This window comes from Mobula hypostoma, chromosome 20 (assembly GCF_963921235.1).
Source record: "Mobula hypostoma chromosome 20, sMobHyp1.1, whole genome shotgun sequence".
Classification (NCBI taxonomy): domain Eukaryota; kingdom Metazoa; phylum Chordata; class Chondrichthyes; order Myliobatiformes; family Myliobatidae; genus Mobula; species Mobula hypostoma.
The window spans coordinates 4,128,087-4,155,436 of NC_086116.1; the positions used below are offsets into that span (position 1 = coordinate 4,128,087).

The 27,350-nt window shown below is 41.0% G+C and overlaps 1 protein-coding gene across 2 annotated transcripts in view; it reads right to left on the reverse strand.

Moving 5' to 3' along the window:
* The window catches only part of vezt (vezatin, adherens junctions transmembrane protein), a 119,279-nt gene that overhangs the window by 48,029 nt on the left and 43,900 nt on the right, over nucleotides 1-27,350 (reverse strand). For both annotated transcript variants that reach the window (XM_063072260.1, XM_063072259.1), the window contains exons 3-4: nucleotides 8,406-8,492; nucleotides 2,418-2,593 (exon numbers count right to left, since the gene is read on the reverse strand). In XM_063072260.1, the coding sequence (XP_062928330.1) occupies nucleotides 2,418-2,593; nucleotides 8,406-8,492 (263 nt within the window). The remainder of the gene's footprint in view (nucleotides 1-2,417; nucleotides 2,594-8,405; nucleotides 8,493-27,350) is intronic.

Here is a 27,350-nt window from a genome sequence, read left to right on the forward strand (position 1 = left end):
GATACATAATTTTAGCCTTAACAGTAAACAGACTTGATCAGATGAGCTGTTTAAAATGTGAAGTTCAGAACCAAGAAACACCCAGCACTGCAGTTAGAGAAGGATTACAACTGAACAGAGATACAAAACAGCAAGTGAAAATCTGAACTTTATCTATCCAGCACTCCATATGAAAGCAGCAAAAAATTGTTGAAACATTGATGATTGTACAATCATCAGGGCAATAACAGGCCTGAAAAATTAAATTCTAGTGGGACATGGAAGATTATGTGCCAGGAAAGATTAAAGAGGATATAGCAGAAATTTCAACAAATCTGAAGGTAATGCTGAAGATTATTTCAAGACACAAGAGTGACTGCAGATGCTGTAAACTTGGAGAAAAGCTCAAAACACTGGGATCTCAGTGGGTCAGGCTGCATCTATGGAGGGAAATGGACAGAGCCATTTCAGGTCAAAACCCTTCATCGGGACTTGTCAGGGATCTAACCGGAAACTCCTCCTGTCCATTTCCTTCCCAGCATTTTGTGTGCTGCTGCAGAAGATAATTTTCACTGGATTATGAAGTTGAGTAAAGCAGTAGAAATTTATAATTCATATTAAAACCATAAAAAGACAATTAAATAAAACAATTTCATAAGCACACAAGATGTGTCAAAAGGCCTTTATAGTTCTATGTAGGAATAGACCATACATAACTTAAAATGCATTTTTTTCTAGTAGGATTAAGGGTGACCTAACCTTAGCCTCAACTTAATTTCATTGCCTGTTCTAATAAGCGCTGAATCCCAAAAATACAGGAATCAGTCTTGAATATATTGATTAACTCAGCTTCTCATGCTCAATTTAGAGTTTGAGACATTCCAAGAGCCACTGAGAGAAGAAATTACTCCTCATTTCCACCTTAGATAGAAGAATTTTTATTCTGCAGTAGTAACCCCCATTCCAGATTAAAGACACATCTACAGGGCGAAATCTGGAATTTCCTCATCTTCCAACCCCTTGCTCCTCCTCAGAACTTTGTTTCAGTAAGATCCACTCTAATGAATACAGGGCCAGCTTGATTAATTATTGCTCATAAAATATCTTCTTCATCCAAGAATCAATATATTGAACTTCCTCCAATCTCTTTTTAATAAGACCACATTATACACAGGACTCCAAGTATGTTCTCAATAGGCTTCTAAACACTGTAGCTAGACTTTTGTGTTCTGTTTTATGGGGTCCTACAATATGGAGACAGATGTTCAACCCACTGAGTAAGACTGGCATCAAGCATCAATCCCAACACTCATCCCATTTTATTCCCTCTGTATTCCCATCAATTCTGCCAATCACCTACACCCTTGGGACAATTTACAGTGGCAAATTAACCTACCAGCCCATAGGAAACTTTAATACCCAGCAAACTAACCTACCAGCCCATAGGAAACTTTAATACCCAGCAAATTAACCTACCAGCCCATAGGAAACTTTAATACCCAGCAAATTAACCTACCAGCCCATAGGAAACTTTAATACCCAGCAAATTAACCTACCAGCCCATAGGAAACTTTAATATCCAGCAAATTAACCTACCAGCCCATAGGAAACTTTAATATCCAGCAAATTAACCTACCAGCCCATACGAAACTTTAATACCCAGCAAATTAACCTACCAGCCCATAGGAAACTTCAATACCCAGCAGCAACCCATGGATTTACAGGTAGAATATGCAAAGACCAAAACACACACACACTAAGCATAATGAACACAATCAAAAGCACGAATACATAAATATAAAAGCAATCCAATTAAACACAATGTACAAATAACCATTTCAGTGTGGCCAAAAAGGGGCAGTGTTTGAGTGGAACATTTAAACCTGTTTTTTTTTAAATAAACAGAATATGGAAATGCTTCTGGCTCCACACCACCCCCTCTCCTTTAGTAGACATGAACATAGAACCACACTATATTACTTAGAATGAGTCTTTTAGTTTATGGTAGCTTTCTGTCTCCAATTCAGAAGGTGAATGGTACTATCCTGGTATATAGAGAATTAACTATGGTCTTTAAAACTAGTGAGACGTGGACTCCAGGTGATATTTTTAAGCAGCTCCAGAGTGGTCATCACTTCCGAAACTCCATTCCAGACAGCTCAGTGTGAGCAAACTCTAGAGTGGTACCCCAATACCAGTCAGACATTCTTATTGGGAACTTGAGCGTCATGGAGGTGGGTGGCCTTGTTTAATTTTGTTACCGGCCACATTAGGCAAAGAAAAGCAACAGGAAACCATCACAAATGGCTTATGAATTTTGTGTGCATACAAATAATTTGCATTTTCAAACACTTTAATAAACACTTGATGTATAAATTTTTGTAATTAAAAAAAGGCATACTGTTACAAAGAGGAAGAACAAATTATAGGAAGCATACCAAATGCTAGGAATTGCGGACAGCCACCAGGCTGGCAGGTAGCCATTTCGGTGTTGCTGAGCCTGGACTGAGCTCAGGATGCTGGGGTCCAGGAGTTCAATCAGCTCCACATCCTCCTGAACAAGCACTTCCTGCTCCAGGATGGTGCACAGAGCGTGCCGTTGAAAATCAATATCCTTGTTAAGCAGGCAAGAGAATAATGGGTTACTATTTTTGTAAAGTATGTAGGGAGTGTTTACAGTTAACTGCAGGTAGCTTAAGAATATATTGCTCATTTTGATTTGATATTCTGGACTTTTTTTCCAATACATGAAAACATTTTAAAGCAATAACACAAAGCAACAATCTCAATAAGAAAGTCTAGAAACAACGTGCACAAAAACTGAGGTTCATCCCTGCAGGTAAAGTACTACTTCAGCAGTTAAAATACAATCCTAAGGTCTCTACTATTTCCATCTAAGGTTCACATGCTGCTTTCAACCCTATGGGTCTCACATTGTCCGTGAGAAGCAAGGATATACACTAACAGGAAAAGTTTTGAAGAGGCATCAGTAGTTTTACTTGGGACTGGATTTGATCAAGTCCTGTAACCAGTGTTTGGGTAGTTATTTCCTTCAATCTTCCATTCCACTGTCAAGTTACCACAGAAAACATTTTCTGCATGGAACCATCAGGTTTGACTACTTCACTGAGAAAATGAATTAAAAAGTCATGATCTAGGATCTTAGTAAATAGCTCTCAATAAGCAAAAGGCACTAGAAGTATTGATCAAGAAAACCCCAGACTACTCCTTTTCCTTTTCAAAAATTTGTACTATGAAATTGTTATTAGAAAAAATATCATGATTCCTTAAAGGTGCAAATTTCTGTGAACAGAGATGCAGTAAGCCCAATGCTGCCTTAGATCACAGGAACTTGGGAGCCACCCACCATCACAGGGTTACACAATTTGTAAAGGAGTGTTGTTGGTGAGAGAAAGGGTCTTCCTTAACTCTATCCCTTCTTTATCAATCCAGCCTGATTTCCTCATCTCCATGTCAGCCACAGGTTTCCATGGGGGGAATTCATTTTAAAACAATGACCCACATCCTGTGGGTCACAATGCAAGATACGCAGCAGCTGCCATCTTCAAAACCAGCAAGAGTAGTTTTAATGCTCTTACAAATCATAACAACAATTTCTTAAAGAAGGTTGCCTCAATTTCACAATTACATTTGTGGCTTCCACACTGGTGCTATTGCTATATACAGCATCAACTCTGCACACGGAAAATCCCTAAGGCCCAATTCCTAGTACAGGAAGAATCAGAGCTGACTCACAGAGGTATACAAGATGATAAAAGTATCTGGCTATCACCAGATTAGGTTAAAAGATTGACACAACATCATGGGCCAAAGGTCTTGTACTGTGTGGTAATGTTTTATGTTTTAAGTCTTTGGCCTTGTCAGTGTTAAGCTGGATAAAGTTTTCAATCATCCATCACTTGATGTTAGATAAGAATTACTGAGATAACTTGGTAGTAACGAACCCTTGGACAGTGAAGGTAGACAAAGCAAAGTGTCAGTAAATAATTTCTGGCTCAGTGGTGATAGAAATTATATTTTAACATAGTAAGAAATGATTAATGGAATGGAGGCTCAGTTAAACTGATTAGTAGTATATACCATCTTACAAACGACACGAGAGACTGCAGATGCAGGAATCTGGAGAGAAAACCAAGCTGCTGAATGGGCTAAGTTGGCACAAGCAAACAACTAGTAGTGCTATTAAACAGACAGTTCAAGAAACTACTTAATTTACTTCTTTCAAATATGATTCTACTACTAAGCTGTGTGTGATTGTAACCTGCAATTTACATTTTGTGGTGTGTTTTTGGGTCGACAGAGTGATCTGACACTTTGCTGTCTCTGAGGGAGTTCAGTGACGTTGGGAGCAGAGTGTGTGGCCTGGAGACCTGGAAGTTGGATGTGAGCCCATAACTGACTCCGCCGCTTCTCTCCAATGGAGACGCCAGCAAGGTTGAAGTAAACAAAGACATGAGCAGAGGCAGGCAGGGATTCCGCTCTGTCTGCCTGCGTTTGTTTTTCCTCTTCCTCTAGTTAGCTGTTGTCCGAGCAAAGTGCAGGAGTCTTGGGTTCCACATTGCAAGGATTGATTGGCAAGGCTTGTGTCTGTGGACTTGTTTCGAGGTTCATATTGTATGTGTTCCCGGATGCTAATTACTAATTACTAATTTTTTTGCTATTTTTCAGTGATTTGATCGGGGTGATCAGTTTTAAAGTTAAATTGGACAGCTATATGGACAGGAAAGGAATGGAGGGTTAGGGGCTGAGTGCAGGTCAGTGGGACTAGGTGAGAGTAAGAGTTCGGCACGGACTAGAAGGGCCGAGATGGCCTGTTTCTGTGCTGTAATTGTTATATGTTATATGGGATTGGGGCACTTCCGCAAAGATTGGCTCTTCAGCCTGCAGTCAGCTAGCTGAACTGAACTAAAGTGAAAACTCCTTGACTCCTGGTTTGGTATTCTATGTGTAGTTCACTCGCTTTTAGCAGTTTGCACAATTTCTTCCTTTCTTCCCCTCACGTTGAGCATTTGATGTTTTCTTTGAATGGGCTCCATGGTGTTTCTTTGTTTCATGGCTGCCTGCAGGGAGGACAAATCTCAGAGGTCTATTCTGTATAAATACTTTGATAATAAATGTACTTTAAATCTTTGAACTCAGCAGGTCAGGCAACATCTGTGGAGGCAAAAGGGATAGTTGACATTTCAGGTCGAGACCTTGCATCATCTTAGTCCCGATGCACCATCTTACAGAAGTCTAACAATGATTTTGCCTAGGGCTTCAAATTTGTTGGCATGGTTAAGACTTGCAATAATGCTGTACATTTCTTTAAGGATCTCATAGCTTGAAGTATTTAACACTCAGTGACCTAAGTGCAAACCCAGGAGTGCAATAATAGTTGTCCCCAAAATTAGAACGGCGCAATGTAATACTAAGTCTTCTCCAATTTCTTCAGCTGAAGAGCAGAAAAGACTAAAGTCAATTTACAGAAATTTTGAACAAAATTAATACTCAAATCTTGTCTCAAATTCCCTCAGCACAGAATCCCCTCTTACAATAATAACACAAAGCATGCCACATTATTGTTTCATTTAAACAGTTCCACCTCAGACTTGCTATCCATCTTTACTGTCCCCATGGCTCTATTTCCTAATTTCCAAGGTGCTTACATAAGAGGAAGGGCAGGTACACAATTCCCTCCCTATTCCAAGATTTATTACTGAGCTTGTAAAAGTTAAGCAGGTCACTCCCCTCTCGTCCTACAGCGGCTACTTTATGCAAATAAGTGTGAATAAAGTAATTCCCACTATAACATATTTGACTCTTCTAATTGGACACTGAACACAAGGAGTATTGCATTACTTGCCTCATCTGGTGGGATATGTTTGGAATCAGGTCAATTTCCCATTTTACACCTGGCTTTACTTTATAATTCCTTTGAATTCACTGGAAAGCAAAACAGGCGATTGATCTGATTGTAAAACATACAAAATGCTGGAGGAACTCAGCAGGTCAGGCAGTATCTATGGAAAGGAATAAAGAGTCCATGTCTTGGGCCAAGACCTTTCATTAGGACCTTCATCAAGTCCAAAATGTCAGCTCTTTATTCCGTTCCGTAGATACTGCCCGACCTGCTGAGTTCCTGCAGCATTTTGTAGTTACTCTGGATTTCCAGCATCTGCATAATCTCTTGTGTTTATGATGTGACGAGAATACACATACATTAAGATGTTAGCTGTCCTGTGCTGGCACCAGTGGGATCAGCAGTTGGTCTGTCACCTGTCTTCAGGAGAGAGAGAGATAAGGAAAACAATGGAGCAGCATTTGGAGATGTTAATGAAGGGACGGGAGAGAGTAACGGAAGGAGAGAGCTGTCAAGATCGGCTCCCCCTTTGAACCCTGAACTGTTTTAAGTGATGGACAGGCGATACCCCAGCAGGGGGATAAAAAGGGACAGGTTCGCTAAGGCAAGACACACACGACACCCGAGGTAACGAGACCCTGGAAGCGGTGCGTCTCTCACAAGTCGGTGGGAAGTTTTGGAAGGCCGGTTGCGGGATCAGACCATAGACGCACAGGGTGGAAGGGCACGATCGGCGGGAACCTGGTGTGTGTCCACCCTTGCCTGGGTGCCAGGTTCACCGCAGAGAAACAATCGTATCGGGAAACGGAGGGGTCACGGTCAGTGACCTCAGATGACATCACAAAGGACTCGCCCGAAAGCTGACTGCGAAGGTCTGTGTGGAGGCTGTGTTGAATATTCATTCGTTTTGCTCTCTCTCTCCTTCCCCCCACTGTCTGCGAACTGAACTTTGCGTCACTTTGAAACTGGTCATTTACCCCTAGACAATGATAGAGCTTGATTGATCCTGTTATCTTAATTCTGTGTACATGTGTGTTTATCATTGCTGAACTGTTGCATTTATTATCTTTTTGATTAGAGTACTGTGTTGCTTGTTCCTTTAATAAAACTTTCTTAGTTCTAGCAATCCAGACTCCAACAGAGTGATCCATTTCTGCTGGTTTGGCAACCCAGTTACGGGGTACGTAACAATGAATTAATCTGATTGTGCCCCCTTCACAATGAGTGGGCTTGATTAAAATTGCCCTCGTAAGAGCTTAGTGCTGGACGGACTGTAAACATCACTCAGAGATGCTATATTCATGTACTAAAATCTGGGTTGCTTTCTTAAAACAAAACTGTGCACTTTCAATTGAAACAAAATGCACAAATATTATTCTCTCAAATCTCCTGTAAAATCAGAAATTACAAATCATTAGCATTTTAGATACCTATAAGACTGTTTTAATGCAATGCAAAGAATTAAATCTTTGCAATTGATGGGTTCTAGTAAACATAGCTGCAGTCCAAAACTGAGAAAGGATTTAGCTATTCTTACAATCTAGGTACCACAGTGTAGGGGTTGTTACTGGATTTGCAGCCTGACAGTCTGAGTCCCAGAGACACAGTTCAACTCTCATCATGGCAGTCATTAAATAAATCGCACCAGCTGTAACTCTGCCATTGATTCACCAATGTCCTTCAGTGATTGAATTCTGTCATCATCGTCTAGTCTGGTCTTCAAATGACTCCAGACCTATGAATATGGCTGATTTTTAAAACCACCCCAGTTCAGGATCAATTAGGTTTGGATAGCTAGCGATGCCTACACCCCAAAAAGCAATTAGCTCCATACATCAATTCCCAACCATCCATTCAGGTAAAATAGATAGCTTGCTTACTCAAGTCGTATTTAATTAAACTATCATCTTTGAATGATTTCAAGGCACAGTTTTGAAAAAAAAACATGGTAGGGTGAGAAGGAAACAAGAAACCAATATTAAAAAGTATTTAATTTATATTATATACCTTGTGTTAACAGCAGTGATGGAGAACTCAAGCATCAGTTACAGCACTGTGTTACATGGAAAAGATCTGTCAAGTTTGCCCTTAGCATAAAGTTGGTCCTTAGATGTGCACAGTAAAGGGGGTGCGAGATCCATGCATTTTATACAGCTACCACTACAATATGTCTTGTAAGCAATGAGATCAACTTAATAATAAATGCAAGACATTCAGCACATGCTGGAAATCCAGAGGAACACACACAAAATGTCAGAGGAACGCAGCAGGTCAGGTAGCATCTATGGAGAGGAATAAACAGTTGATGTTTTGGGTTGAGACTCTTAACTTAATCAAGCACTTCAATCCTAGGAAGACAAATTTCACAGTGCCCTTCTGTTCCCATTACAACAAGCCTGGTCAGTAATATGCAACAGCAGTAGAAGATTCTAGACTCTTAATGTTTTATTTTATATGAAAAAGGGTAGATAATACATCAAAGAAAATTTATTGATGAATAAAAATGGTATGAACTTCAAGGTAGAAACTCTCTGGGATGCAAGAGAATTATACAAAGGCTTACCAGTAATTCCAAATCTTCCCTTCTCTTAATTTCGGAGAATGGATTCCATTTTTGAACAATTTCAAAACTCTTTGACAAGAAACTCCTCTGCAAAAAATAACAAATGGAAATATTTAGTTCTCTGTTGTAATTCCAACCAAGTATCCTGTTAATCAGACTAAAGGGAAAATGGTCATCAAAATGCCCACATGAACTGCAGCAAAGCAAAACAAAAATTACTCCTCCTACCAGATATTTAAGGAGCTTTTCAGCCTTTCTCATTCCAGCATTCCTCACGCTCCAGGAACTTGGTTTGATTCTTAATTATAACATTTTACCATATCAACTAACCCCTCTTTCTGCATGTTACTGAAGACCTGCTTCCTCATTTTCCAACTGCAATTACCCCCCTTCAAAGAGTCTCCAATCTATTCCACTTTGGTTTGCATTTTGTGATTGTAAAGTCAGAGAAACTTTTCTCATTTGCCATCAGTCTATGTGAAAAGGACACCAAACCTCCAGTCCAGACAATAGCTGTGCAGTTACCATGGAAACCAAAGGTTATCAGTAGTTCACTGCTCACAGGAACATTACTGCAACCTACCTGATTATGACCTTCAGAAATCAGTAAGCTGATAAACTCTATAAGGGCCTATAGACTACCTATTCATATTGTAAAAACCATGGCAGTCTTGAAGTCCAAATACTTGAGAACAAAGTGATTGTGGAAGCTGGAGTTGGGGAGTTTGATTGATGGAGTTTAGACACCACACTGGCACTGGCCCTGCTGGATTCAAGAATGCTTAATGTCATTTCCAGTGCACAAGTGTAAAGAAGAACGAAATAATTGTTACTCCTGATTAGATGCAGCACAAAACAAAACATAGTATGATAAAGTACTCAATAATAATAAAAAACTCAATAAATAAAAACACAAAGGATAGCTTATATACATCGATTGTTTGCATGTCCACAAATTGACACTAGGCACAGGAGTGTCTGTACATAAGATGAAAGGAAATAATACAGTAAAGGTGGTTGGGGGTGTGGAAGCCTGGATTAGTGGGTGGAGGTGTTGATCAACCTTACTGCTTGAGGAAAGTAATTGATTTTGAGTTTGGTGGTCCTGGTGTGGATGATATGTAGCCTCCTCCCTGGACAAACAGTCCATGAGCAGGGTGGGTGGGATCCGCCATGATGGTCCTGGCCTTTTTCAAACACCTGTCTGTATACACAGTACTGTGCAGAGGTCTTAGGCACAAAATGTACTGTATTTGTCATCATGGAGCAGAGCGCAAATTTATAAATCTGGCGGAAGCCAAGGACGTTAGGAATGGTAAGGGTAGAGTGCTGTGGGGAACGTGCGGGACGGGTGGCAGAGGAGTGCCAGGGCGGAAGGGAGTGGCGAGGGTGCAGACACACCCAGCCCTGAGACACCATTCCTACCGTGAAGCATGGTGGTGGCTGCGTCACGCTGTGGAGATGCTTCACTGCAGCAGGCCCTGGAAGGCTGATGAAGGTAGAGGGTAAAATGAATGCAGCAAAATACTGAAGGAAAACCTGATGCAGTCTGCAAGAGAACTGCGACTTGGGAGAAGATTTGTTTTCCAACAAGACAATGACCCCAGGCATAAAGCTAAAGCTACACAGTGATGGTTTAAAAACAAAGTTAAAATCCTGGAGTGGCCAAGTTAGAGTCCAGACCCCAATCCAATTGAGAATTTGAGAATGGACTTGAAAAGGGCTGTTCACTCATGCAACCTGACAGAGCTTAAAACAGTTTTGTAAAGAAGAACGGGGAAAAATTGCAGTCCAGAAGTGCAAAGCTGATTTGAGACCTATCCACACAGACTCAAGGCTGTAATTGCTGCCAAAGGTGCCTCTACTAAATACTGACTTGAAGGGGGTGAATACTTATGCAATCATTTTGTATTTTATATTCATAATTAACTTAGATCACTTTGCAAAGATCTGTTTTCACCTTGACATGAAAGTGTCTTTTTCTGTTGATCAGTGTAAAAAAAAGTCAAATTAAATCCACTGTGATTCAATGTTGTAGAACAATAAAACATGAAAACTTCCGGGGACTGGGGGGGGGCGGGGGGGGGAGGGCGAATCCTTTTTATAGGCACTGTATATAGCTAAGGTGCTTAAGACTTTTGCATAGTATTGTATATCTTTGATGGCGGGTAGGCTGGAGCTGGTGATGTGTTGGGCAGTTTTAACTACCTGTTGTAGAAACTTCTTGTTCACTGTAATGCAGTTTCTGTACAATGCAGTGATGCTGCTTGTTAGGATGCTTTTTACTGTGCATCTATAGAATAACGTGAGTATAGATGTGCATAGTTCAGCTTTCTTCAACCTCCTCAGAAAGGAGAGGTGTTGGTGAGCACTCCCGACTATGTAGCTGGAACCATGTGAGGTTGTGCGAGATGTACACTCCCAGGAGTTTGAAACTGTTTGAAGTTTCCGCTGTTGTGCCACTGATGTACAGAGAAATATGAGTAGTGTGGGTTCTCCTGAAGTTGATAGCCATTTCCCTTGTCTTGTTGACATTGAGGAAGAGGTTATTTGCCTGGCACCAGGCCTCGAGCTCTTCCACCTCCTTTCTATAGGCCATCTCATTGTTGTTGGTGATGAGTCCCACCATCGTTGTTTCATTGGTGATCTTGACGATGTGATTATTTTGGTGCTTTGCTGTGCAGTCATATATACTCAAACATTCAAGACAATTAGTCAGTAAGCTTTTTAAATACCAGAAGTAATAACCCAAATGCTGATGTCCATATTTTAGAGCCAGGTTATGTCATCAACTGTAGCTGAATGAATGCCAGCTACAGGGACAATGTATTCAATGATTTACCTTTTGTTGCCGCAATTTAGACTGAGTTAGTGTTGCCTCAGCATACAGGATGTCCACATATCCCTTGCCAGGTCCACAAAATTTAAATGATTCTGTGTATTTGATTCAGGGCTGCCCATTTCTTGTATGAAAGGTCTCATAAGGGCTGTGGAGAGATCATTGTTTGACTTGTTGTAGTCTCATTGAGACCTCCTCTGCTCCTCACTTTTATTTCATATTTTTTCATTGGAGACATCCCCATAATGGTTTTCCTGGGCTTGAGTATGATCTTGTCAGGATCCTCATGAAGAGACCAGAGTCAATTGACAATAAACATAGGTACATCTCAAGGTGGTGCCTTAGGACGACTACAACCATCATTAAGGACCCTTACAATCCAAAACACACGTTCTTCTTACTATCATCAGGTAGGAGCCCAAAGACACATAATCAATGCTTTAGGAAAGGAGCCTTCCCACCATTGCGGACGTCTTCAAAAGGTGATGGCCCAAGAAGGCGGTATCCCTTATTAAAGTCCCTCACTATCCAGAACATGCCCTCTTTTCGTTACACCATTGGGGAGGAGGTACAGAAGCCGGAAGACACACACTCAACGTTTTAGGAACAGCTTCTTCCCCTCCACCATCAGGTTTCTGAACAGTCCATGAATCCATGAACACTATCTCACTATTTTGCTCTCTCTTTGCATTATTTATTTAGTTTTGTAATATATTTCTCATTATAATGTATAATTTTTTTAATGTATTGCACTGTACTGCTGCTATAAAACAATACATTTCATGACATATATCAATGATAATAAATCAGATCTGATTCTGACTAAAGTGAATGTGTAATGGATTCCTTTTCCCTGCCCATGAGTTTCTGCAAATATTTGTTAGTGTCTTCTTCTCTCCCCTTGCTTACAAAACAATGTTGCTTGGAGATGAAGCTCTTCTGTTGGACACTTTGAGCAATTCATGATCTCCCTCACCACTCAGAAGATCAAATCCAGCTGCTCAGTCACAGCTTTATTCTCAAGGGGAAATAATAATGAATTTTAAAATCAGAGTTATATAGTACGCAACGTCCTTTGGTCTGTCATGAGCAGCCCGACCATTTAGCCCACCTACACTGATGTATGGGGGTGTATGGGGTGGTTGGGTCCTGACTAAATATCAAGAAATGCCGATAGCAATTATGTAACTTCTACCACCCAAGACAACTCCACCTTCAAGTAGGACTTGGGTCCGAGTGCACACTGTCTCCCTGAAGGAGCTCTGTCAATGGCGAATGTTTGGCACCAGAAAAATAACCAGACCAATGGTGGTGGTGTCACCTAAAATCACCGAAGTCTCCAGCAGCAGAGAGATGGATTCCAAGCTTTGGTGGAGGATTGGCTTTGTACAACAACAGCAGAGGTTGGGCGATGTCTATTGTATGATTCCCAATTGGGAACACCAGTAGATGTCAAATACTCTAGTTAGATGAGCACTGCGGCAACAGGAGGCAACGGCAAACCACTGTTGAAATTTCTGCCTCGTCAATCATGGAAAGAAACAAAAGAAGGAAACAGGACAACAGCGTGAATGGGGTTGATTCTAATCAACAGAACAACAGCTCGCTCGGTAGGGGTCGTCATGGGCTGCAGGTGACACCAGACGGTCATCCACAGACTGTAACCAATAGGGAAAGGCCAAGGGTAGCAACATGGAACATCCGTACACTTTACCAGAAAGGAAATTTGGACAACACATTAAATGAAATGAAAAGGTTGGAAGTTGATATCTTCGGCCTGTCAGAAATTAGATGGACCGACAGTGGCAAATTCACTAAGAATAGTTCTCTGATAAAGTATTCTGGAGGTCAACAGTATATGTATGGAGTTGGAATTATTTTAAACAAACAAGTATCAAAATGTCTTATAGGATTTTGGGCAATATCCGATCAGCTGCCTTTAGTTAAATTAAGGAGTTACCCTTTTAACATTAGCATAATCCAAGTCTACGTGCCAACAAATGATGCAGATGAAGAGGATATCAACAAGTTTTATGAAGATCTCAACAGTGTAAACAGCAATGTAAATCTCAGGATATAAAACTAGTTATGGGAGATTTTAACGCCAAAGTTGGACAGGAAAGGACCCTCTGGATTAGGGGAGGAAAATGAAAATGGAGAAAGGTTTACTGATTAGTGTGTCAGAAACAACCAAGTGATCACGAATACTTGGTATAAAAACCATCCACGTAGATTGTGTACTTGGATTAACCCTGGAGATAGAACAAGGAATCAAATAGATTTCATTACCATCAATGAATGTTTTAGAAATAATATCACAAATTCTAAAGCCTACCCAGGAGCAGGCTTTGGTTCAGATCACCATCCAGTAATAGCTGCAAAATTAAAGAAACTGAAACGTGGAAAAAAGAGGAAGTAGTATATATTGGGAGAACTTTAAAAAGATAGCATACTTAAGCAACAATTCAAGACAGCTGTAGAAGAACACCTCAACGAAAACGAAACAACACCTATTTGGGACAGATTTAAATATGCTATACAGCAATCAGCAGAGGAGATAATCCCAGTACAAGAAATCCAACACACCAACAAGGGGTGGAAAACCCTAGAAATTCTAGATCTGATGGAACAAAGAAGGTTAGTGAAGAATAATGAAGCACAATACAGAGAGCTAGACAGACAGACCAGACAATTGTGCAATATTGCAAAGGAAGAATGGCTGAATCAAAAATGCAATGAAGTAGAAGGCCATATTAACAACAGCAAAGAAATGCACAAGAAAAGTAAGGAAATTACTGGAATTAAGAAAACCTCTTCTACAGGATACATAAGATCAGCAGACAGATCCATACTAACAGATCCAGATAAAGTATGTGAGAGGTGGATTCAGTATATACAGCAGCTGTTTGAGGATAATAGAGGGGAACCCCCAGATATTAAACACCCTAATTCTGGCCCACCTATTACCAAAGAAGAAATAACTAAAGCAATGAAAAGCATGAAACATGGTAAAGTCACTGGACCTGATGAAATTTCAGTGGAAATAGTCATAGTCATAACTTATTGATCCCGGGGGAAATTGGTTTTCGTTACAGTTGCACCATAAATAATAAATAGTAATAGAATAGCAATAGAAAATAGTAATAAATAGTTAAATAGTAATATGTAAATTATGCCAGTAAATTATGAAATAAGTCCAGGACCAGCCTATCAGCTCAGGGTGTCTGACCCTCCAAGGGAGGAGTTGTAAAGTTTGATGGCCACAGGCAGGAATGACTTCCTATGACGCTCTGTGCTGCATCTCGGTGGAATGAGTCTCTGGCTGAATGTACTCCTGTGCCCACCCAGTACATTATGTAGTGGATGGGAGACATTGACCAAGATGGCATGCAACTTAGACAGCATCCTCTTTTCAGACAAATGATACCAGCCCTAGAAGATCTGGGCATAGATATTCTTTTTGAACTGTTTAATGGCATATATGAGTCTGGTGTATTGCCTAATGATCTCTTGAAATCAGTACTTGTAACTCTGCCAAAAATTTCTGGAACTATTGACTGCAGAAATTATAGAGCAATCAGACTTGTGAGTCACATAATAAAGATTTTGTTGAGAATTGTTCTGAGTCAAATTAAAAACAAGTTAAGGCCAGAAACTTCTAAACTGCAATATGGATTCATTGAGGATAGAGGAACTAGGAATGCAATTTTCATACTACGAATGCTTTCAGAAAGGGCAGTTGAATATCAGAATGATGTCTTTTTATGTTTTATTGGTTTCACTAAAGCATTCAACAAAGTGTAACATAAAAAATTATTTCAAATTCTCGCTAAACTAAACATTGACGAAACGGACCAACAACTGCTTCAAAATTTATATTGGAACCAAAAGGTGGTGGTAAAAATTGATGATAATATATGCAGTTGGACTAAAATTCAAAGAGGAGTTAGACAGGGATGTGTTACCTCACCAGAATTATTTAATATCTATAGTGAAATGATTCTCAGAGAAATAGATGATCTAGATGGGATAAAAATTGGAGGTGTTAACATCAACAACATAAGATATGCAGACGATACCACCCTAATAGAAAGTGCTGCAGAAGACCTACAAATCCTCCTAGACAAAGTAGTACAAACAAGTGCAGATTTTGGTTTAACCAACAAGTGTAAAGAAAACTAAATATATGGTAATATCAAAACAGCAGGATACTCTCAACTGCCAAAGGTACATCGGTAACCAAGAGATTGAACAAAAGACCAGCTTTAATTACCTTAGAAGCTTTATATCACAAGATGCTAGAAATAGAAATAAAAAGAATTGCCATTGCCAAAACCAACTTCCAAAAAAATGAAACCCATTTTTACCAACAGACACATTTCTATGACAACAAGGCTTAGGCTACTAAAATGTTACATCTGGTCAATCTTGCTGTACGCTTCCGAAACATGGACTATAACACCAGAACTCCAAAGAAACTTAGAAGCAACAGAAATGTGATTTCTTAGAAGATTGCTGAAAATATCATATAGAGATAGGGTAACTATTGAGACAGTACTCCAATGTACCCATACAAGAAGATCTTTAATGAGAACATTAAATGAGAGGAAACTTAAATTGCTGGGCCATGTCATCAGAAAGGGAGAAATAGAATGCCTTACATTACAAGGCTGTATGCCTGGGAAACACGGAAGAGGAAGGCAAGGAAGAAAATATATGGACACTGTGAAAGAATTAACAGATCTAAGTGTGTGAGATATCATTGACACTGCGTGGGATTGTTCGATGTGGAAAGCCATGATTGCCCAAGCGTGTAACGCACAAGGCACATGAAGACGACGACGATACTGATACACAGTATGATTCCGGACAAATTAGGATGTAATTTCCCTCTGATACACCACTTGAACTTAGCTAAAGGGGTGATAGGCAGCATGGTAGTATACCAGCTAGTGTGACACTTTAAAGCGGCCGCTCCCATCGCTATTTGTAAGGAGGATTTTTTCTTTCCCCGTGGCTGCATGAGTTTCCCCAAGGTGCACCAGTTTTTTTCCACATTCCAAAGACGCACAAATTAGTAAGAGTTAGTATGTTGTGGGCATGCCACTTTGGCCCTGGAAGCCCAGTGACATTTGCAAACTGCTCCAGCAGGTCTTTGGACTTTTTTGGTCATTAATGCAAATGACGCATTTCACTGTATGTTTCAATGTGTCGATGTACGTATGACAGCTAAAATAATCTGTAAGTTCCAGCAACAGAAGTATTGCTTCAGCTTCTCAAGGACATTGCTCAAGGCAATGCTAAGTAAGGTATTAGTAGATGCCTGCACAGCTATTCTTACGTCATCGGAATTTGTGAATTGAGATAATAATGATTTGACTGTAATAATTTAGCTCCTCTTTATCCAAGATTTCAGTAACTCTGACACAGATAATGGATTCTGATATCTACCAAACAACAGCTGTTAAACTGAAGTCAGTGGCTATTTGGATTTTCAGTTCCTCTCATCAAACATTTTCCATCTAAACACACAGAAAATCCTTCATACAGCTCCAAAATACAGTGGCCACTTTTTTAGTACACCGGTACACCTAATTGTTAATGCAAATATGTAATCAGTCAGGCATGTGACCATAACTCAATGCATAAAAGCACGCAAACATGGGCAGGCTGTTCAGTTGTTCAGACCAAACATCAGAATGTGGAAGAAATGTGATCGAAGTGATTTTGCCCCTGGAATGATTGTTAGTGCTTGACGGGGTGGTTTGAGTGGCTCAGAAGTTGCTGATCTGCTGGGATTTTCACACACAACAGTTTCTCAGAGCTAGAGCTTACAGAGAATTGTGCAGAAAAACAAAAACATCCGGTAAGCAGCAAAAGTGCCTCGTTAATGAGAGAGGTCAGAGGAGAACGGCCAGATTGGCTCAAGCTGACAGTAACTCAAATAACACACTCAGGTTAGAGGAGCAACACCTCATAATATGTCTTGGTAGCCTCTAACCTGATGGCATAGACATCGATTTCCAGTAATTTCTTCCACACTCTCCTTTCTATCTTTATTCATTCCCCATTCTGGTTCCCTCTCACCCCTTCTCTTCTGCTCACTTGTCCCTCCTTCCCTTTCTCCCATGGTCCAGTGTCCTCTGTTAGATTCCTCCTTCAGCCCTTTCACCTATCACTCATTGCTCAGTTTCTTACTTCTGTGATGGGGTCCTGAATTACCCTTATACTGGGGGGGGGGGGGGAGAGAGACAGAGAGACAGAGAGACAGAGAGACAGAGAGACAGAGAGACAGAGAGACAGAGACACAGAGACACAGAGACACAGAGACACAGAGACACAGAGACACAGAGACACAGAGACACAGAGACACAGAGACACAGAGACACAGAGACACAGAGACAGAGACAGAGATAGAGATAGAGATAGAGATAGAGATAGAGATAGAGATAGAGATAGAGATAGAGATAGAGATAGAGATAGAGATAGAGATAGAGATAGAGATAGAGATAGAGACAGAGACAGAGACAGAGACAGAGACAGAGACAGAGACAGAGACAGAGACAGAGACAGAGATAGAGATAGAGATAGAGATAGAGATAGAGATAGAGATAGAGATAGAGATAGAGATAGAGATAGAGATAGAGATAGAGATAGAGACAGAGATAGAGACAGAGACAGAGACAGAGACAGAGACAGAGACAGAGACAGAGACAGAGACAGAGACAGAGACAGAGATAGAGATAGAGATAGAGATAGAGATAGAGAGATAGAGATAGAGATAGATAGATTTGTGTGTCCAACCCTCGCCTGGGTTGATAATTCCACCACAGAAGAACTGTCTCCTTTGTTATGGTCACAGTCGGTGACTTCTGAAGAATTGCGAGGATTTTGGAGGACAACAGGAAGATCGGCGTCAGCTCACCTGAAGACTCAAATCTCTCCCTCTCTCCCCATCACTACTCAACTCAATACCACAAACTGAACTGAACTTTACTCATCTTCGTAAGACTACCTATTTACCCCTAGACTTGAAAAAGCTTGGTTTTCATATATTTCTATATATTTATTATATACATATATACACACACACACACACAATCATTGCTAACCTGTTTGATATATCTGCATTTATATTACTGTATCACGTAGTGACTAATAAATATTATTAGTTAGTAGCAATACTGGACTCCAAAGTGTTTTCCATTTCTGCTGGTCCTTTAACCCGTCACAGGGTACGTGACAAAATTGGGGCCTGCATCCGTGATATGAACAAATTGATTTGGTCGTGTGAAAAAACAGCAAAAGTGGATGTTAGGAAATTTCTGGCATTGCCAAACCCTGTGATTTTGAAGAGAGCTAAAAAGGATGAGTTGCGGAAAATTGTCGAGGAACTGAAATTTAAGACAGTAACGAAGGGTATGACTAAGGTAGTTCAAAGAAAAATAGTTGAATATTATATTTTGACGAAGCAATTTACTGAGGATGTGCTGAAAATGTTTGTTGAAGGTAAAGTACTTACTGAGGCTGAGCTTCAGTTTCAGTTGGAAAAATTAAAAATGGAGCACGAGTTGCAACTGAAACAGCTCGAGAGAGGAGAGGCGGAAAGACAGAGACAGTTCAAGAGGGAGACGTGGCAGCTGAGAGGTTTAGTGTTAGACCCTGCTAATTATTACAGCTCGAAAGAGCTTGTATTGATTGAAGAATTTAAGAGTTGTGTCCCCTATGATGCAAGGGCATACCTAGATGAAGAGGATGCCGCCATCCTGCGGGGGTCTGATAAGACAGCAGACGAGTTTGTTTTAACCCACGAGGTTGAGTTTACTCCAGATGAGAGTTACCCAGAGAGTAGCTCGGAGGTTCGGGGTGACCTTGAATTTGAAACTGGGGCAAGTGATGAAAGCCCAGAAGAGGCAGCTGTCCCAATTGCCTGTGTTCAGATTGTTGAAGTACCTGTGGATTCACAGGGTACTGAACCTTGTGTTGAAGCTCAGTTAAGGTCTGAGGTGTCTGACTTGGTTGGAAAGGAATGCAGTTCTTCTGTGTCAGATGGTTTTGGTTCGGTGAATAAGGGGTTAACCTTGGTACCAGTGTAAATTGAGGATTCTCAGTCACTTGTATTAGACAGTGTTCAAAAAGTTAGTGATAAGATAAAAAGTGGTGAGGTAAAGCTACTGAAAATATTGGGAAAAGTGTTGTTCCTGGACTTCTGAATAAAGTACTTGTGAAGGTTGGATTGGTTGCACAACCTTTGACCCTGCTTGCAGGACAAAGGCCTGCTGAGGAAGTATGTGCCACTCTGTTGAATTTTGTTTTGACATTTGGAGGTTATGATCTTATTCATGATGTTGTTGTTCAAGATTGGGGTGTGGTGAGACAAAACTTGAAGTGTTGTTGTGACCAGGAGGGACCATTGGTAGAAATTGCAATGGAGACAGGTCAGAATAAAGGTCGTAAGAATGAGATAAATGGATCCTTTGTTCTCTTCCACAATGTACACATGGTTTTTATAAGTCTGGTGATAGTGCTAAGTTTAGTAAACAATGTGGGGAGGTTGACACCTCTCCAAGGTAAGGTTGATTTAGCAATTCAACTAATGAGCAAAGCTGTTGCTAATGATCCACACAGAAAGAATAATGTTTATCCCACATGCACAGTTACTCAAAGCATGTTTAGAAAGTCTGCTGAGGCCCATGATAGCAAAACCAGGGGTTCAAAGTATGATATGTCACAGACATTTCTACCTTCCATATTCCAGCAGGACATAGAGGGTAGTAAAGCTGATGAGAGTAAGGCTGATGGGAAAGGTTTGTCATTATTGAGGGAGGAATTTAAGGAGGAACAGGAGCAAGATTCTGAAATGATGGCTTTAAAGGAGACAGCTCCCACAGAACAGGAGGTTCAAAGAGAGTCAGTGGGATATTATTTAAGGTAATATCCTTAAAGATAGAGTGTTGATGAGGAAGTGGAGACCAGCCACTGTGCCTGCAAGTAAGGATTGGGCTATTGAACATCAGGTAGTGGTTCTGAAAGTTTACAGGGCTGAAATTTTAAACATGGCTTACAGTATGCCTTTAGGTGGACATTTTGGAGCGAGGAAGACAGTGAACAGGATTATGAAGGAATTCTACTGGCTTAATTTAAGAAAGGATGTTGTGAATTTCTGCAGGGCTTGCCATACCTGCCAGGTTGAGGGGAAACGTAATCAGGATATTCAAGTAGCACCACTTAAGCTGATAGCAACACACATAAAAGTTGCTGGTGAATGCAGCAGGCCAGGCAGCATCTCTAGGAAGAGGTACAGTCGATGTTTCGGGCTGAGACCCTTTGTCAGGACTAACTGAAGGAAGAGCTAGTAAGAGATTTGAAAGTGGGAGGGGGAGGGGGAAATCCAAAATGATAGGAGAAGACAGGAGGGGGAGGGATGGAGCCAAGAGCTGAACAGGTGATTGGCAAAGGGGATAATGAGCGGATCATGGGACAGGAGGCCCAGGGAGAAAGAAAGGGGGAGGGGGAAGCCCAGAGGATGGGCAAGGGGTATAGTGAAAAGGAGAGAGGGGGAGAGGGAGAGGGGGGGAGAGGGAGAGGGGGGGAGAGGGAGAGGGGGGGAGAGGGAGAGGGGGAGAGGGAGAGGGGGGGAGAGGGAGAGGGGGGGAGAGGGAGAGGGGGGGAGAGGGAGGGGGGGGGAGAGGGAGAGGGGGGAGAGGGAGAGGGGGGAGAGGGAGAGGGGGGAGAGGGAGAGGGGGGGAGAGGGAGAGGGGGGGAGAGAGAGAGGGGGAGAGAGAGAGGGGGGGAGAGAGAGGGGGGGGGAGAGAGAGAGGGGGGGAGAGAGAGAGGGGGGGAGAGAGAGAGGGGGGAGAGAGAGAGGGGGAGAGAGAGAGGGGGGGAGAGAGAGAGGGGGGGAGAGAGGGATGTGTGTATATAAATAAATAAATAACGGATGGGGTACAAGGGGGAGGTGGGGCATTAGTGGAAGTTTGAGAAGTCAATGTTCATGCCATCAGGTTGGAGGCTACCCAGACGGAATACAAGGTGTTACATTTCACACACCACCCCCCACCTTCACCTCATCTGGTTCCACATATCACCTACCAGCTTATACTCCTTCTCCCACCCACCATCTTATTCTGGTCACAAATACAAAAAAATCTGCAGATGATGGAAATCGACACATTACACAAAAAATGCTGGAGGAATTCAGCAGGGCAGGCAGTGTCTACAGAAAAGAATAAACAGTCGACATTTCGGGATAAGACCCTTCATCAGTCCTGCTTATGTTGCTTAAGTTTTCCAGCATCTACATAATCTCTTGTGTTTATAAGAAGCTCTTGATTATCTCTTGCACTACTAAATTCTGTTAGCAACTGGAGTGATCCAGTACTGTTGATAACCAGAGCAACAGACTTTTCTGATGAAGTATGCATTTTATTTGGATATTTCTATTTTTATAGAAGGATAACTGAATTGAGGACTGGTTAATGGACAGAGAACGTTAGGTAAATATAAATCATATTGAGTTTGGGTTACTAGAATGATGCAGGAATATTAGCATTGTAGTCCCAGCTTTCGAATCTATAAATCAATGATTATAGATTATCTGAGAAGATCAAGTATAATATATCCAAGCTTTCTGATGATACAAAACACAGTGCAGGTAGCAAGGGCAAAGGTTCTCTGGGGCATAAGAGTGGTTTACTACACCTTGGCCTGAAGATCCCCCACACACTCCATCCAGTAATCCACGATAACCTTTTCTACTTCTACATCAACTTCTAATTTTGTGTCACCTGTAAAGGTACTGATCAAACATTGTGCATTCTCGTGCAAATCATTTATATACACAATGAGTTGCAAGAATCCCACACCCCTGCAGCATACCACTAGTCACCAGTCTCCATTCTGAGAAATAACCTTCAACCTCCTCCCTCTGCTTCCAACCACCGAGCTAATTTTGAATCCATATAAACTTGCTCTCACTGCATTATGCATCTAACCTTCCCGACCAACCTACCATGTCAGACATCGTTGAGAGGCTTACTAAAGTCCAAATAGAATACATCCATTGCCCTACCCCTTTTTGTTTCTTCTTCTAAAAACTCTGAAAGGTTTTTCCAGGCACAATATCTCAGCACAAAGCAGCACTAACTCCTCCCAATCAGATTCTATCTATAGAAATGCTGTGATAATAAAATTGATTCTGAATTACACTGGGTACCCTCCAAGCCTCAGTAACATCACCAGTGGTTAAACATGAAACAACAGCCTCCACAATTTCTCCTCTAACCTCTCACAAAGTCCAAGAATGCACTCAGTCAAGCCATCAGGATTTATTCACTTTAATGCACTGTAAGGCTATAAATATCTCCTCCATGGTAATGTGAATGCCATCCAAAACATCTCCACTAGTTTCCCCTATTTCTTGAGCAACTGATTTTCTTCTCAGTAAACACAGGAGAAATTTTCATTAAAAATCTCCTGTGGCTTGAGACATAGGTGGCCCTGCTGACCACCTACTCTCTCCCTAGCCACCCTTTTACTTTTAATATGAGTGTAGAACCTCTGAGATTTTCCTTAATCTCACCTTCCATAAGACTTTGTAACATTTTCCCTCTCAACTCCCTCCTCCTACCTTCTTCCCATACCTTTGATGACCCTACTAATTAAGTACCAAGGAACATCTGCTTTAAATATACCCAGGTATTTGGCCTCCACAGCCAGCTGTGGCAATGACACCCACTAATTAACCACCCATCCTCTGGTTCAAAAAATTCCTCACTTTTCTTCTAAAAGGATGCATTCTGAGACTGAAAATAGCATCTAGGACCAGAGGGCACAATGAGACTCCCATCGCTACCCCGCCAGCTCCTCTGGACCCTCTCTAGAGGCAGCACATTACAGTAGCATAGCAGTTAGTGCAACACTATGACAGTCTTCGGGTGGGGGGGGGTGAGGTTGGATCGGAGTTTGGAGTTGAAGTTTGTACATCCTTCGCATGAGCATGTGGATTTCTAGCAGGTGTTTCAGTTTCCTCCCACAGTCCCAAGACGTCCCAGTTAGTTGGTTAATTGGTCATGTTAAATAGGTGACTTGCTGGGAAGTGCAGCTCATTGGGCTGGAAGGGCTTGCTTTGCATTGCATCTCTAAACATAATATGGTGCCCAAAACTGCTCACAATACTTCAAATGTAGTCTGATCAATTTCCTATAAAATCTCAGCACCACATCCTTGCTTTTACATTTTAGTCCTCTCAAAATGAATACTAACATAGTATTTGTCTTCCTTATTATTGATCAAACATACAAGTTAACCTTTAGGGAATCCTGCAATAGGTCACTCAGGTCCCTCTGCAACTCCAATTTCTGAATGTGCTCCTCATTTAGAAAGTAGCCTACACCTTTGTTCATTCTGACAGCGCATGGCCATACCCATCCTTGCATTGTATTCCATCTGTCACCGATTTGCCTATTCTCCAAACCCAACTGAATCCTTCTGCAGGCTCTCTGCTTCCTCAACACTACCGGCCCCTCCACCTATCTTTGTGTTGTGCATAAACCTGGCCTCAAAGCCATCAATTCCATCATCCAGATCACTAACATATAACATGAGAATCGCAGAACACTACCTTTCAACCAGAAATGGCCCCCTTTAGTCCCACTCTTTGCCTTCTGCCAGCCAGCCTATCCTCTATCTCTCCTGTAATACCATGGGCTCATGTATAGCACCTTGTCAAAGGCCTTCTAAAAATCTAAGTAAGCAACATCCAGTGACTCTACTTTGTCTATCTTGTTTAAAGAATTCCAACAAATTTGTCAGGTTCCTCTCAAAGAAATATGATGGGCTTTGGTCTATTTTATTGTATGCCTTCAAGTACCCAAAAACTTACCCATACTAATGGACTCCAACATCTTGCCAACCACTGAAATCAGGCTAACTGTCATATAATTTCCTGTCTTTTGCCTCTCTTCTTATAGAGTGGAATGACATTTGTGATTTTCCAGTCCTCCAGGACCACTCTAGGATCTAGAGATTCTTGAAAGATCACTGCTAATGCCTCTACAGTCTCTTTAACTACCCCTTTCAGAACCCTGGGATGTAGTCTATCTGGTGCAGGAGGCATCCATCTTTAGACTTTTCAACTTCCCAAGCACCTTCACCTTAGTGATAGCAACTTCACTCACTTCTGCACCCTGACACCTCTGAATTTCTGGTATACTGCTGGTGTCTTTAACAGTGAAGAATGACACAAAATACAGTATGTAATTATGAGTTCATTGCCATCTTTGTCCCCCATTACATCCTCCCCAACATCATTTTCATTTTCCAGTGGTCCAGTGTTTATTCTTGCCCCTCACACTCTATGAATTTGAAAAACGTATATTATTGACTGGCTTACCTTCATATTTCATCTTCTCTCTCCTTATTGCTTTTTCAGTTACCCTCTGTTTTTTTTTAAATACTTTCTTAGTCTTCAAGCTTCTCACCAGTTTCTGCTATACTGCAAGCCTTCTCTTTTGCTTTTATGCTTTCTTTGACCTCCTTTGTCAACTATGGTTGCCTCATCCTCCCTTTAGAATACCTATTCTTTGGGATAAACCAATCTTGCAGCTTTCGAATTACTCCCAGAAGCTTCAGCCATTGCTGCTATACCATCATGAATTTTACTTGAACTATGGAGGATCCTAATGAGACAGTAAATTGAATATTGTGTGTGGATCTGGTCCTCCAACCCAAGATAGATGATACATGTCTCTATAATGAGTGAAACAAACGTAGGAAGGTTGGGGTTAGTGGGGGGCAATTTGGTATGATATGAGACTATGGTCCTGCAAAGAGCAATTAAACAGAATTTACATAAATGAAAGTTGATCTTATTGAAGCATACAGTTTTTACCTAGTTGGACAAGGTGGATTCATGGTGATATCTCTACAATCAGGAAGCACAATCTCAAACTGAGGCTGAATTCAGTGAGAACGAAATCAACCATCTTTACCCTAAATGACAACTAATCCTTAGAATTCTCTACAAAGTATATATTCAACTCAGATCAAAAAATTTTTGGACATTAAAGTAAATTAAGAGTCAGAAAAGAGTCAGAGGCAAAAGTTCATCCAAAATATTACTTAATGGTAAAGCAAGCACAAAAGGCCTTAATAACACATTTCTTATGTTACTTAAATCCTGCTGAATGAGCCCTAGCTTGTTTGATTACATTTCTTTCGGCAATACGTATGCTGATTAGCAAAGTTACTTTCCAGTCATTATCACTGGAATGTCATAATTCTGCTGTGCTTGCGAAACAAATTGAATATTGGTATGTCTCAGGTTCATGTTAACAAATACCACAAAATCTTTTTTTTTGCATGCAAGTCATTCTCCATTTTTGTTTTAGAAAAATATTTCTTTAAAAATCTCCAGACTACCGAGGGAGATGATACATCCCCTAGAATTGTGCATGATAAAATGCAAAGAGAGGGAGAGGAAGAAAGACGGCAGGAGGAAAAGAGGGTAGAGATGCCATAACTCATTCACTTGCTCCTCTTTTTCCTTTGTTCCTTTTCTCTCCTACCACCTTGTTTCTACCTCTCTCAACACCTGCAAATCCTGCTCTCTTTCATAACTGCTCCTGTTGCCTCTAAAAGTCAAGAACTAGGAGTCAGAGCTTTCGTCAAGTTGTATGGTTCAGCAGGGCCAGGCAAGTCAAAACCGAGGAAAACGTCTTGATTGCCACCAAGATGTGAGTGAGGGTGGCAGAGCAGAGTGAGGGGCAGGATCAGTGCCAGCCACAATGAAAGAAAGGGTGTGGGTAAAGAACTTACTCAGTATCGGGTGAACAGGTCAGTCTGACATCGAATGGGCAAGGGGTCCGACATGCAAGACAACAAGGTAGGCTGAAGGTTGCACCAGCTGATGTGCTGATGTACAGTTTGGGAAAGACTTGTGGATACACACACATCTGTGTAAAAGGTTACATCCCCTTTTTCCAACCCTTCAGAAATATTCCTTACAATATTTCCTTGCAATAGGTAATTTTAGTTTTCCAAATCAACCACAAGGTTGCAGCAAATAATGAAAAAAAACTACAGAAATTGGAAACCAAAAATATAAACAGAATGTGAAACAACCAACAGGTCAGGCAGTATCTTTTGCTTTCATTTCTTTAACAAATCTGATTTGGTTTAAACTTCTATACATGTCCCTTTTTTTGTTTTCTTTCTAACTGCCCTCATTAATCTGATAGCTTCATAAACAGCATAATCACCAAGACATCCCTCTCCTTGTGCTGTCAGGTATTATTTTTGTCATCACCTTCCTAACAGAAAGCTAATGGTTTCACACTTTTCCTTTCCTTTTCTGAAGGATTTGAAATATTAACTCTTTTCTCTGTGATATGCTGACTGTTTCTCACATTTCCATCTTGTTGATTCACAGTAATTATTTGCAGAAATAAAGACTCCCAAAGATTTCTGTTGATTGAACTGTTCATATCAAATTGTATTCATACATGCAGTACTTAAGAGACCACAAATAGAAAAGATCACCTAACTTTCTTTTTAATCAAACCAGAACATAACTTACAAAGCTAACTTTCAAGAGATAATTTTAATTATAGCATCCTCTGGTAAATAGGCCATAGTCAGCATTGTTTCCTCTTTTTACCTGACAAACCTGTTGGAATTCTCTGAAGTAGTAACAAGATATACAAAGGATAATTGGTGCATGTTATGTACTTGGATTTTCAGAAGGCCCTTGACGAGGTGCCACACGTGAGGCTGCTTAACATGTTAACAGCCCATGGTATTACAGGAAAGATACTAAAACACAAAGCACTGGCTGATTGGCAGGAGGCAAAGAGGGGAATAAAGGGAGCCTTTACTGGTTGGCTGCTGGTGACTGGTGTTCCACAGGGGTCTGTGTTTGGGAACAGTTCTTTTTACATTTTATGATGGAAATAATAGCTTTATGGCCAAGTTTGTGGACTACACGAAGATAGGTGGAGGGGCCGATAGTTTTGAGGAAGCAAAGAGGCTACAGAAGGACTTTGGCAGATTAGGAGAATGGGCAAAGAAGTGGCAGATGGAATAGAATGTTGGGAAGTCTTTGGTCA